This window comes from Molothrus ater, chromosome 3 (assembly GCF_012460135.2).
Source record: "Molothrus ater isolate BHLD 08-10-18 breed brown headed cowbird chromosome 3, BPBGC_Mater_1.1, whole genome shotgun sequence".
In the NCBI taxonomy this organism is placed as follows: domain Eukaryota; kingdom Metazoa; phylum Chordata; class Aves; order Passeriformes; family Icteridae; genus Molothrus; species Molothrus ater.
Genome location: NC_050480.2, coordinates 39,158,244 through 39,172,432, shown reverse-complemented (window position 1 = coordinate 39,172,432; position 14,189 = coordinate 39,158,244). Strand labels below are relative to the sequence as shown.

The window sequence follows — 14,189 nt, the reverse complement described above, 5'->3', positions numbered from 1 at the left end:
AAGGTACAAGATGCTTAAAATAGGTGTAGCTATTTTTCATGATGGGCTCTTCTCTTTTCATTATCAGACTCTTCTGATTAGAACTGAAAGCAGAAATCACACTCCCAGACCTTTGTGATGAGTAAGACAGGTCCTGCTAATGCAGGAGACATAGGAGATTAATTGAAACATTATCAGAACTGGCAGAGAGCTTACATAAAGCCTTAAGTGCTTTTATGTTTTACCTGTGATATAATGCTGCCCTCCAGCCTAGATTTGACTTTCAGGTTCCCCGAGTCCAACTGCAGCGTCTGCCACGTGCTCATGAAACCAATTAAGGAGGCAGAAAATCAGCGGAGCTGGTAACAAAGAGGGCGGTGACCGAAGGAGGAGGACATGTTTGCCCACTTGGATCTCCTTTATTTTGGAAACAGTTAATTTGGGGTTTAGGTGATAGCAAGAGCAAAGATGAAGGCTATCTGAAAGAGGCACGCTGCCACCTAGTGCGAGTCGTGTTGCATGCGAGGAGGAAAAAGCCAGGCTGTTGTACTGCTGATGCAGTAGGGTGCTTCTGGATAAAGTAAAAATATTTTATTCTGCAGGTTCCCTACAGAATTTGTGAAGACCTACTGCTTTATTATTTGAAATGATGAGGTTCTTTATTTGCTTTTGTACCCATTTGAATCCCTGCTTGTTACAACTGAGAAAAACCTCTATTTGAAACACTGTTAATCCAGTAAGTCAAAGACTACAGAAATAGAAGAGGTTGGACAAATATCTGAGCTATTCTCAGAACTGGATGAATCCAGGGCATCATTATCTCCAGGATACCCATTATCCCCACAATGTCCTGCTATGGTGTGGCACTAAGAACCAGTTTCTGCCTCTCTTTCAGATCCCACTAAGTTCTGGAAGTGACCTAATCATTTCGGGGTTGTGTAACCACTTGCTCATTAACCCTCTCCACTAAGTAGCATCACTGCCCCGTTTTTCTGTCACTCACCTTGGACTTGATTGTCCTTGGTTATTGGAGGAAAACAGAGAAGTGAAATTGTAGCTGTTCAAAATGCAACGAGAACAACCACAGCAAAAGATAAATGTTGGGTATTCAGTCTCATGGGTGAAGCAAGAAACAGCTGAGTTCGTCAAATAGCACAGAAATTTTTCCCATAAAAACTAACATTAATAGAGTGGGAATGAATGCAGGAACTAAAGGAATAGAAATAAATAAATCAGCCAGAAAGACTGCATCTTATGTGCAGAAGAGAGAGGCAGAAGCACAATTTTACCAGCTTTGTCAGCAGGAGGAACTGCATTTTTTTCTCTGGTTTTGTTGCTGTGGGAGTCTTTTTGGCTTGTTGGGTTTTTTTCCAGGTAGCAAATGTTCACTCAGCAGCATACCTGGCAGATGGTTGCTTTGCCACTCAGCATTTATAAAATCTGTCAAGGCGACATTTTCTCAAACTGTTTTTCCTTAGCAGAATTTGATCTTTTCTGTGATAGACTTCAGATACTTAAATCACTCCTGGGTAATAAGGCTGCAGGTCAGAGAAAGACTTGCTGAATTTTTACATTCCTTTTTCACGTGCTTTGCAAAAAGATGTATCTGGTCCATCTAAAGAGGAAAAAACTCTTTGTGTGTCAGAACTGAATAAACAGAGGGTAGTTTGCTTTTATGGGAAGATGTGGAGGTGGTCCTTGAGCTTAGGTGGTGACTTGAGTTTCACTTGGACCTACACTGAGTCAATAGGCATTTCTTCTAGTGTGCACAAGCACAAATGAAATCTGGACTGTACCCTTAGTGCTACACTTTGCCATCCTGTACCAGTATTGAACCTACTGGTCATATCTCTGCTGACTACCATGGGTGTTGTTTGCCCCATGGGAAGAGGGGGTCAACTTTTTGCCTGCTGCTAACTCCAGTCTATATACACCACTTTTCTTTATACAGAAGTAAGAGAAGCCTTTTAGCATGCATCTTCATTAGTCTGACAGTATATATGCTTCAGTGTGTATCCATTTGCTGTATCAAATCCAAACTGGGTTCAGTTGGAATACTTGTCATTTAGCCCTAGGAGGCATCCACAGGGTTGTTGGTAACTTTTATGTTAGGAGGATATGTTTTGAAGTATTAATGAGCTTTTTTTTAATGAAACATTTTAAAGGAAACATTTTAAAGCAGTGAAATATTGTTCTGCTTTGCTGCATGTTGGATGGTCAGAGGAGCTCCCAGCCTCCTCAGCTCCAACAAACTGCAGTCATCTCTCACACTGTGAAGGGGAAAGATATGCTGAGTTTAACCAGCTCATTTCAGCCAGGGCTCTGCCTTGCTCCATAGCACTACTGGACATTTTGATCCCAAGGCAGATACTCAGCCACGCCCTGGGAATGTCAGCAGACACAACCACTAATGAGTGCATTTTGTAGATCAGAAGCTAAAAATTCAGGAATGCAGTTTCCCTATTTTCATCTCTCTCTTTCCTCCCCACAGGTCCTTAAACGCCAAGGTTATGATGCAGCCTGTGACATTTGGAGCTTGGGGATCCTGCTGTACACCATGCTGGCAGGGTGAGTGATGAGGTTCTCCTAGAGCAGCAGTCTCCACTGGGCTCAGCACTGACTAAGCCTGAAAGCAGTCACAGATAGGGATTCTGGCCTCCTTGACAGGTGTGTTCAGTTGTATAAAGCAGGAAAATAGATGTCAATACTTAAAATTAGAATATTTTTTTTCTAGAATGTGTAAGTATCTTTGACACTTGACAAATTGTTTAGGTTTTTAACAGAAAGTGCCTGTATGCACTGAGACCTAGACTCCTGAAGGGTTCACTCATGACTTAAGCAGTGGGGAAGTTTTCTATTAGGAGAGATGCATAGGAGTATGAAGAGCCTCATCGTGTTCACCTTATCCATGGAAGAATGTTAATTCATTCTATTGATAGATAGAATGAATTATTCAGCTTCATTATTCTTCATCTGTTATTGTTATTGAAGTGTCTGAGCACCTTTAAAAGCTAAAAAAAAACCCCACCCAAACATAGTTTTCAGATGCTGTTTGAAAAATAGGATTCAGAAAGTAAACTAAGAGATCAGCAAGAATAGCAACAGGCAGCAGAAACTTTTGAGAGGTACTTGGCAAAAATACCCCTACCAACGTGTTGGCTAAAACAAAATATTAATACAAGAAGATCCAGAGAAAGACACAGATTGAAATAAACAGTGAAGGATAGGAATAAGATGTGCTGGGATGATTGGGAAACAAAGTGCAAACCCAGTCTAGAGTTACCAGGCTTTGAATTTCATTTCTCAGACTATGCTATATGCACATTTATCACACCTAAGCACAGCTTGCAACTTTCAGTGACCTCTCTAAATTGTTTAAGCTGCAGCTTTCAGTGACCTCTCTAAATTGTTTAATCTGCTTCATGATCATTCAGCTGTGACAAGATTGGATTAATTCCTAGGTTTTATACAGAAAACAAAGATTTGGACTCTGACTTTCTGTTATTCTGTTATTTGTGGATTGTAGAAAAGATGCCAGGGGTCTCTATCTCATCTGTTTTATTCTTGACTACACATGTGTTCAAGGTCAGCTGAAATATATCAAGACTTTGTGGGGAAGTCTCCCAGTCTGCTGGATCTCCAAGAACCTATTTCTATTTGGCTGATGCCCATGGCTGCTACACAGCTAGAATCAGAAAAATAAAATTAACACATTATCCACAGTTACATTTGTTTGGTGGATTATATTCAAAATACTTCTTTATTGAATATGAAGTAAAAAAATCCAAATATATTTGAGTCAAAAATACAAATAGTACAACTAAGTGGATATTCAGTTTACTGACAGGTGCCAGTAACTTGTATCTCTCTTTTTCTGCACACCAGAGAAAATAATAGTAACACAATCAGTTAAGAAATGCTTTTTTAGATGACACAACTGTATTTATGAATGGTCTTGTTCTTCCTAACTAGAGGAGATTAGTAGGAACTGACAAGTATTTTCATCCAGGACTTCTTTCTCCTCCTATAATCACTATGAGGTGAGAGGACTCAGACAGTCAGGACTAGAGCACCAGCCAGGGATGATGTTAATGGAGCTACTGATAGACCTCAGAGTTTTTCCAGTCCTTAACTCTTACTGCATCCCCCCTGATAGCTATAGATTGGAGTAACATCACATATCTCTTTGGGCTGAACTGCTATGAAGACTGAAATGTTTTTGAAAATGAGAAAATACTGCATGAGGAATTGAATTTGCTACCAGAAGCCAGATGGGATAGGAAGCTGTGGCCAAACCAACTGTTTAACAATCTAAAAACTGCTCTGGCAAGTTTGAAGAAAAGACAGATTGAATGAAAAATATAAAAATCCAAAATACCTACTTCTTCTAAACCTACACAGCTGTTCAAGATTGCAGAGTGAAATTTGGCCTGGTAGATGTTAGTCAGCTGCAAAAACCTTATCTCTTGTCACTTTCTGAAGACAAAAAGCTTCACACCCTCTTCTTGTGACACTGACTTTGTCCCAAGCTGGGTGCTTGTTAAAAGTCATTTCTGACTGGCTGGATGAGGAAATAACTTACTGCAGGTAATTTCTTTGGCCCAACTGACTTGCACATTATGGTTAACAAAGCATTGCAAAATAGATTACAAAGGTCTTTTTTCCTTTTTTTTCTGTTTCAGATTGTATTTCTTCTGCTTTATAATTTTTGTCCTTTCTTGCTGTTACCAAGGTACTGGTATTGGCAATAAAGGTGTTGGGAATAAAGCAGAGTTAAATCAAGAGGTAAACACCTGACTATTTTTATGAAGAGTTTTTCATTCCTAAAAATTATAACAAAACAAAAATTTAAAAAACAAGGAATCTGTGTTTCCTCTACAGATCAATATGAGGAACCACCAGGCGGTATAGTTTGAGTGAAAATGAAGCAGCAGTATCTGTGGTACATTCTGAACCTAAATTCCTGTTCTAATCATTGGCAATTAATACTAGAACCTAGAAATCATGTACTTGCAAATTATATAGAATCTTTCTCTCTCTCTCCTTTTTTTTTTTTTTTTTTTTTTGCATAGATTTACTCCTTTTGCAAATGGACCAGATGACACCCCAGAGGAGATTCTGGCCAGGATTGGTAGTGGCAAATATGCTCTTACAGGAGGAAACTGGGATTCAGTATCTGATACTGCAAAGGTCAGTGAACCCTTTCTCAGATTTTCTCAAGATTTAAGTACTACAGAACTCTTTTTTTTTGGTGCAACTGCACTTCTAAAAGAAGTGAAGGTTTGTCAATGCCACAGATGTATAGTCTATGCATGAACTACCTTTTTATTTCTCAGTTAACCAGGAGCAGGCAGTTTTAATTCCTGTACAGATCGCAGCTTAGGCTGCCCATCTATGACAAAGCAGGGAAAACCCTGAGAGAAAAAACTCATCTGGTGCTGAGATCTTTAGGCATGAAGCTGTGCAGTAGTCTGTGAGACAGGTAAATGGGCAGGAAAGTTGCAAGCTTCCAGTTGCCCAGCATTAACCAGAAGCTTTGATAGGCTTTAAAAATTTTTGCAAGAGATTTCATTTTTAGAAACTGTTAGTATGCAATGGAAGAACATTGATACTTTCCACCACAAAGATGCAAGCAATCCTAGTAACATTAATCTTGCTACCAGCACCTATTAGACTCACAGTGGATTTTGAATCAGCTTTCCAGTTTTGAAATTAAAATGTTTAGATGTTGTAGAACTAACCTAATTGAACTTCAGTTACCTGAGTGTTGAGTTTCTCTTCTAAGTTTCTCTTGTAAGCATGCCTTGAGTCAGTGAGGAGATGCCTCCAGATGGCATCCTCTCCCTCGGTATTTATCATTCCTGCAAGGTCACCAGTAATTAAGTTATTCAATAAGATGAATGCCCTCCACATTATGTTTTGACTGGATTATTAGCTGAGAGTTGAACATTAAAGTTGAAAATTTTGAAGATAAGAGCTGACACTTAAAGAACAGGATGCCTGTCCAAAGTGCATCACTCTCTCCATTGAACATGCTAATGATGACACTGACAACAGAAAGATCTTAGTAAAACCTGCACAGCCATTAATTACTGTCTCCCTTGTACTGCTTTCTTCCTTTTCTACCCAGGACATTGTGTCTAAGATGCTTCATGTTGACCCTCATCAGCGCCTGACAGCAGTCCAAGTCCTGAGACATCCATGGATAGTGAACAGGGAGTACCTGTCTCAAAACCAACTCAGCAGACAGGATGTTCACCTGGTTAAGGTACCTCCTGCACCCTTCCCTCATCCTTGCTTGCAGAATGAGCTGTCATTTGTGTAAATAGTCTGAAAAGTGATAGAGGAATTGGGAAGATTATTTGCCACAGAGGCTAAATTTAATATGGCACTGCATTAACTGTATTTTTGACTGTCACCTGCTCAGTATTTTTAACTTTAAGCTGCACTGTAATAACCTGGTGGCACATACTGCTCTTCACCATTTTGAATCCGAGGCAGCTCTAGCTGTCTGCCAGCCTAAATGGTATCATTTCATGGAAATTGTGCACATGTGACAATTTTTTAGGATACTGAATAGGGGAAGGGAAAAGCATCAAAGAAATTAATTTCAGCTCAGAGTTTTCTCTTTCTCTGTTTCGCAGGGTGCAATGGCAGCCACTTACTTCGCTTTAAACTGCGCACCTCAGGCACCAAGGCTGGAGCCCGTGTTGTCCTCCAACCTGGCTCAGCGGCGAGGCATGAAAAGACTTACCTCTACCAGATTGTAGCAGTACCCCCAAAAGGCCTCCTTGAAATCCCTCAGTTTATTATTTGAGAAATTCATCTTTACTTGGCTAGCAGAACCTTTCTGGACAACCTGCACATGAAATTGCCAGAACTAGCAGAAGCCCACGTAAGGCAAAGTTCTCATTTGCTACATCTTTTCTTTTACATTCCAGCCAGGGTCCCGAGTTCAACAACTTCACAAAGATGTGCCAGTTTTGCCAGTAGCTCTGTTTCTTTATAAAGATAAAGCCAAATAAAATAGGCGAGCTCCATCCTTTCCACCCTAGGAAAACTATTTTTGAGTCTGTAAGATGTTCCATGGGAACAGTTTTCATTTTGTTTCTCAAGAAAAGCACTTTTTGCTATGAAGAATTGCAGTCAGGTTTGAATGCTGTTCCAGCATGCATCATGATGAAGTGACTTGGCACGAGTAGACATCTACTGATCTCCACTCACCCCAGGAAGAGTGAAAGCTCCAGAGACACGAGTAATACCTTATTTGAAACAAGTGCTTAACAACATGAGGTAGAGAGAGCTGGTGGTGGTGGAAATACCTTCTGTTCTTGAGGAATCTTTTGCACTTTGCCCCTGCCTTCTCTGGAATGAAGCTAGCACCTCTCAAGGAGAGTGTGCCACCAGCTCTGACTTGTTTAAAAGTCTCAGAGAGAAAAAACCTCTGAGAAGCTCGGTCTTCTGAGGAAAAGAATGGGTCTTATGAGACGGTGGGGAGGTGTTCATTAGAGCAGTGTGAGTAGGAGCCTGTGGATCAGGCAGGAGAAAGGTGTCTGGTCTTGGCCAGCAAGCAGGTCTGGGAGGATCAGGTGAAGGGGCTGGGGAACTGAACAAAGGCAGGGAAAGATGTGAGTGGCTTTGAGGACAGTAAGCAAAATAATACAAAGGAAACTGGTGTACACGTGGCTGGGGGCAGACTGTGACTCCCTCTCAAAGCAGGGGCAGTCCCCCTTCAGTGACTGGTGCAGAAGACAGTGGGTGTCTGGGCTGCCCAGGGGCCACATGGGTCGATGCAGCCATCCGTCCTCCCACACCATCACCCAGTCTGCTCATTGAGAGCCGTTCTGGCAGCCCAGGGGGCCATGCTGGAGCAAGAGAGTCCATTTCCAGTCACTGTTCTCTGCCCTCCCTGGCTGATCACCCAAATCTGCCTCCATCACCCAGCATGTCATGTCCCTGCCTGGGTGTTCTGCCCTAGCAGAGCTAAACTCCCCGTGCCATGTGTGTGCAGAGAGTACCCACTTCTGAAGAGTTCAGCCAACTCTGTTACAAGCTTTAATAATAATAAATTATGAGGAGAAATGGGAGGATGCTCTGCTTTTATATTTATATGAATATGTACATGTGTATTTATATACATATAAAACAAAAATTCTGTGCCCTAATACCTGGATTTTCCAGGTCCAGGGAAAGGAAACTTTTGTTGAAATGGTCTCTGCAAAATGGACTTTTTTCTCATTCCCTGGTTTCAAAGAAAGCAAGCAAGGTTTGTGGTGCCAGATGTGAACTATTTTTTTATTCCTTTTCTTACCCATCTTGGCTTATTGGTGGTCACAAGCTGACCAAGATTCTTCTTTGTACTGCTTTTGTTAATTTTTATTTTCCAAGTGAATTTTGTCACCTCAGATGCTTGATGGGAAAAGCTACTGTACTGTGTTGGCTTTTTTATGTTGTGACAGGGGAGGAAAAAAAAAGAAAAATGTGAACATGGAGCTTCATATGCTAGACATGGTAATTTTTGCTTGCTGGGTAGTTTGTGCATCTCGGTGCTGAACTGGAATTACCAGATCACTGCCTCAGATTGTCCAAGGGGTTTCATTTGTTATAGTAATATTCTTCCTAAAACTATCTCTGCTTCAATGTTGACTGAAGTTTGCTTGTTTGCATTAGTCTATTTTTAAATTTAAATTTAATTCTTAATAATTTAAACTGATATTTAATGTTCAAGTTTATGTGCTGTGCACAGAGGATCGCTGCAAAGCAGCTCTCCTTGAAGCCCTTCTCTTTTCTAAAATCAGCAATGCTGTGAAACTTCACACCGAGGCTGAGTTGGCTGGGACTGATGAGTTCAAACGCACGGGTGGGTGTCTGTGCTTGTGTACACAGCAGCCCACATTCTCTCCTCTGGCTAAGCTGTGCTCAGTGTCAGTTTTTGCTGCCTTTAGAATGTTCTGCTCGTTAGAAGTTAAGTCTCACTCGTTTCTGCTAACAGCACACCGTGAAGATATCCACTGGCAGGGATATCCTGGCTGGTGCAGAACAGCTCTGGCCAGGCAGGCCTTGTTTCCCTTGAAGTGACTTCTGTCCTGGAAGAAGGCAAGGTGGGCATAGGGCTGCAAAGGGCAACATGGAGGGAGGGCTGGATTTTCTGGGGTCCCAGCTGATATGTGCTGTTTCAACAAAACGTATTTTTAATGGTCAGAGTAATTGTATTGTATTGTATATGGGCAGAAAGACTGTTGGAAGTGTTATGTACAGTTTTTGTCTCCCTCTGAGATTTCCTGATCATTTTGCATTGTTTCAGTTTGCTTTCTCTCACAATCACTGGAAAAATTCTAATTCCTTCTAGACATACCCAGTCTTAATTCCTTGAGTATTTTTTTTAAACTGAATACTATTGTAGGCCAAGCTTACAGGATGTTGTTTTTCCCAAACTTTAAGGGTTTTAATCTCTTCCTGGCTTTCCTCTTTCTAACCCACCAACTATTAACATAGAGACACATATGGACTTATACATCTTAATGCTCATTAATTACTTTATAAGCCTATAAATAATTATAAGCCCATACCTATAGTAGGCTTTGTTTATTAAGGTTTTGTTGCCAGTGCATCCAGATGTGTGCACATATGTGTCTGTATGTAAACACATGCACCAAAAGGTGCTGTCCCAGCTTGTTCAATAAAGGTAGAGGTGTAGTCAGAGGTGGAGGTGATACTCAGAGGGTTTTGTCTGCAGTGTTCTTTGAAAGCTATCATTGATAATGGTAGTGATTACTCTGGGTGTAGAAAAAAAGGCTGTGCCCATCCATGGAAGAAACTTCTCCATCCAGCCTCCCCTCTGACCCAGATGTGCATCCCCATGCACTTCCAAGGGCAGAACAGTCTCCCCTCTGTAGTCCTGCCATGGGAGGTGCTTTTCTGAGGGTTTTCTGACCCGTTCCAGCCAAGTGAACCCAATTAAACCTTTTCCACTGTCAGTCTTGCTGATCCAGCTCACTTGGAATGAAATACAAGAGCCTCCATCAGCAAATCCAAGAGAGGCAGAAAGGGAGGGATATGCCACTGGCAGTCATTATTTCAGACTGATAGCACCCACTGGTTCCCCTGGCCCAGCTGGATCCAGGAGAGGATGCTAGGCTGTGGCCTAATTACTGCAATGGCTGCTTTTACACCAGCATCTCCTTTCTAGACTCCTGGCCACGGTGTAGCTCAGCAATAAGCACTTTTTTTTTTTTTTTTCCCTGGGAGAAAACTGAAAAAGGCTTAGCCTCTTTCTTTCTCTCTCTCTCTTTATATAACCTTAAGAGACATTTACTAAATGTTATGTATAACTCCTGAAAGTCTAAAAATCTCTTCGAGTTAGAACATACCATCTTGCAAGGTTTTGGTCCATAAAGTGACCTAGTGCCTTAGGCTATTACAAATATTATAGTTACATTTTTAACCATCAAGCTGCACAATGCAATGAGTGTCCAGGGCATACCCCAGTGTATCTGTCACAGACATAGTCAGCTCATCTGGAGGCCCACTTCAAAATCAGTCACAGAATGTCCAGGTTGGAAGGGGCCTCTGGTGCCCATCTAGTCCAACCATCCTGCTAAAGAAGGTTCACTTAGAGCAAGTTGCACAGGACCGTATCCATGCAGGTTTTGTTGTTCAGTCCAGGAGAGAAGTGTCTGCCCAGCAAGGAGGACGCAGAGCTGGACTCCACTTCTGCAGATTCAGGACTCTGAAGAAGCCAAATGGCCCTGATGAAGACTATCATGGGAAGCATTACCCCAGTTCCTACACAGCACCACAACTTGTCTATATGGCAGAAGTGTGGAGATGCTCAAAGGGAGATCTGACCTCTGCCCCAGCCCCTCATGAATTTTCATTTATTTAAAATCTGTTTAACATTTTCTAAGCAAGTTTTAACAGCAGATAGCATTTATAAAGTCTGACTGTTTCAGCAAATGACAAGTGACACTCACAGACATGCTGTTATAAATCTCTACATTTGAAAAAGAAGCCTACCTGAGAATAGGTTTTGTCTCCTCAGGAAAAAAATCTTCTTCAAATCCCTGAGAGCCTAGGGTGCTGGGGATAGCCCAAGCACAGAGAGCTGAGTGAAGCACGTCATGTGTGACACGATGCCATGACATCACATGTCAGGTACCACTTACAAGATACAGATAGTGTGCTCCTATACTTCATCTAACCCTGGATGTAATACTGGGCTCTCTTTTCAGCCAGACCCTTTCAGCTCTCTCCAACAACTTGTACCCAGCTCTGGTACCTCTGAATACATCCAAACCTCAGTCAAGTGTGCAATTGCTGTGTCTGTGATATGAATTATGACAGGCCTTGGCTCATCCCCTGAGCCATGGATGGCACAAAGGTTTCTTATGCTGCTGGTCTACTGAACTTAAACCAGCAAGTGCTGACACTAAAAATGGCAGGGAGTCACTTTCTCTTACTTCAGCTGCTCATCTGTCATTTCACACCTCCCTTAGCCAGGTCACCACGGGGCAAAGCAAATGTTTGTGCGTCAGAACAAATGGCTGGGGACAGCAGGAAGGCAACAGAATCAGTTTAGCCAACAGTGCTGTCAACACATTGGAATGGCTACAAGTTCTGTGTCACCTCTGTCCCTCTGTTGCTGCATTATGCTGAGCAGAGCCCAGGTGTGGCTCAGAGTCAGGTCTATAAATGATGTGATGTTTGTACAGCAGCAGGTTCCCAGTGCCAAGCCCAGTGCACAGAGAGGGAGGACAAGTCCAGGCTTCTGAAAACTGGCCACAAGTTCATGCAAAGTCCCTGTAACCAGAAGGTGTAGGGCCACAGATGGCATGCCATGGGGAAATAATGTTGACTGTATGTATTTTTGTCACTACCTTAATAAAAGTGATAGAAAAACCCCAGGGTTTGTTTTTAAAACATCCATTTTTGCAGAGGAAGTTCTTTCTTTTCGGGCATACAGCTTTCTTGATCCCTAGAAGGAGTAAGGCAGTCAAACACAGAAGATACAGCAGATTACTATAGCAGAAAATATATTGTAGCTTTCACTGGAAAATTATTTTCATGCAGGTGTTTTGAAGCCCTCTCTTAGGATGTGTGTATCAGAAATTCCAAAGTAAATATTTAGAAGCAAAGTTTCCTTGTTGAACATCCAGAGATGACACCTTTAAGCAAGAGCCACGTGAGCTCCCCAATCACATTTCTGAATCTTAAAAGACAGGCAAGCAGCACAACTCTTCAGATATTCCTTACATTAAAATAATGTTAATAAGATGCTTTAGTATAATACATTAAAAAAGAAAAAAAGTAAAATGTGCAAGCCCATTTTTCTTTTCCTCTTTTGAAGTATACGTAATTTTCCTTTAGAAGTGTATATTCTTACCTCCTAGCTGACCCTAATCCTGAAATCTTGTGTTGCCTGAAAACACTGCAGCTAAGCTGCTTCTGGTACCTCAGGTCCTTTGTGAACACAGTCCCACACTCCCTTTCTCTGTGTCTGTCCACAGCAGACACACACAATTGTACACCCTCTCCTATTCTGAAAGTTAGCAAAAACCATGAGAATTTAAACTCAGAATATAAAATAAAGTTAAAAGTAAAGTTCCCAGTGTGTACAGAAATAAAACTCATGGTATTCAGGTAGAGGATGGATTGAAGCCTGTGCAGAACAAAAATGTTACAGAGTAAAGTTACAGTAATTCTTACAGCCAAATTTTATTTAAACTCTCTTCATAGATTTTTGTGAACCTAGACCTTGCATTTTCAAGTGCAACTGGATGACAACACATGTATGTCAACCAGCATCTGATCATGCATGTCATCTCAAGGCTTGCGCATGAAAATATTTTGCAGCCCGAAGTTTAAAGTCTAAAATTAAGATTTTGGCCCTTTTTGTCATCCTGTATTGTGTAAACCATGATGTTCAGTGTTAAACTGTTCAACCGCTACTTCTTGCTTTGGTGTACATAGTTACAGAGTCAACTTTGTGCTTTGTTATGTCTCCTAAATGGATGTTATGGACATATTTGTCAGAGATGCTTTAGCCTGAAGGCAAATGAGGAAAATGCATGCCCTCTTTGATGAAGGTGAATTTTGAGAGGAGAGGCTTCATTCACTTGAAGTGCAGAAAATGAAAAACAGTTTCTAAAAGTTTGTTTCTGATTTTCTAATCAGAGCCAAATCTTGCTGCCTTCATTCCTGTGTCAATTCCTCAATCCATATGCACCTTCAGTGACCCTGGTGGGAGAGCTCGAAGTCCTCTTTTCTGTTGCAGTAGCGGAGTCTGGCCATTAGGTGATGATGTGTGTAAGGAATTTACTTGGGTAGTACTAAATTGAATTTACATAGTAAAATATGAACCATGATCTAGCACTTTGTTTACAGGCTCCATATTCATGTTTACAAAATGATGATTTCTGAGGCTCATGCTTTTTATGTTTCCTGTATGAAAAGGGCAGCCAGTGTACAGATATTTGTTATGTTTACCAGCATTTCTGAATAGATTTTTTTTATAGTACATGGTTTTATGAAGTGTAATATTTTTATAGCAGAATGACGATCTTTGGACTTTCTATATTGTTACCTACAATTGTTTGCAAACAAGCTCTTTGCTCCTTTTTTTTTTGTGCACTGTACCCCATGTTGCTGCTGCTAATGTTGCTGGCCTCAGCTGCTGCTGCCCCACTATACGTGGGCTGATGGTATTGTGAAACTGTGCAAACTAACTTCAAAGAGCTGTGATTGTGCTGAAGGGCTGGCTGCATGCTGGGTTCCTCCTGGCAGGAGGGATGGGGAGCTGAACCCTACCAAGGCAAGAGTTTACTGTGGATGGTCCCCAAGGAGAAGCCTCAGTGCTAACCTTTGTCTGTATTCTGCCATTTTGGTTTGGCATGCCCATCCTTTCCTTTCTTTATAAAGAAATAAAAAGAGAAACAAAAAGGATCCTGCCTGGTTTTGCATAATTCCTTTCTAGTCTAGTCCCCGAGCACTGGCCGTATTTTAATGCCATGTGTTGGTCACAATAAAAGCACACAGTTAGCTGTTCAAATTATACCTGGAACTGTTATCTCTGTGCAGTCTGAATACTCAAACCTGTGTTTTGGGAAGCAACAAGTAAGCCTTTAATGCCCATCATTCACACAGTTCACCCACTAGACAAATTCAGGATTCCAGTGCCAGACAAATGAGTGCTTTCACACAAGTTGCCTCAG

At 41.4% G+C, this 14,189-nt stretch overlaps 1 protein-coding gene across 2 annotated transcripts in view; it reads left to right on the top strand.

Moving 5' to 3' along the window:
- RPS6KA2 (ribosomal protein S6 kinase A2) overlaps positions 1–13,920 on the top strand; it is a 282,186-nt gene extending 268,266 nt beyond the window's left edge. For both annotated transcript variants that reach the window (XM_036380191.2, XM_036380192.1), the window contains 4 exons: positions 2,471–2,547; positions 5,052–5,169; positions 6,110–6,247; positions 6,624–13,920. In XM_036380191.2, the coding sequence (XP_036236084.1) occupies positions 2,471–2,547; positions 5,052–5,169; positions 6,110–6,247; positions 6,624–6,749 (459 nt within the window). In that variant the 3' untranslated portion in view covers positions 6,750–13,920. The remainder of the gene's footprint in view (positions 1–2,470; positions 2,548–5,051; positions 5,170–6,109; positions 6,248–6,623) is intronic.
- Positions 13,921–14,189: the final 269 nt, after the last annotated feature.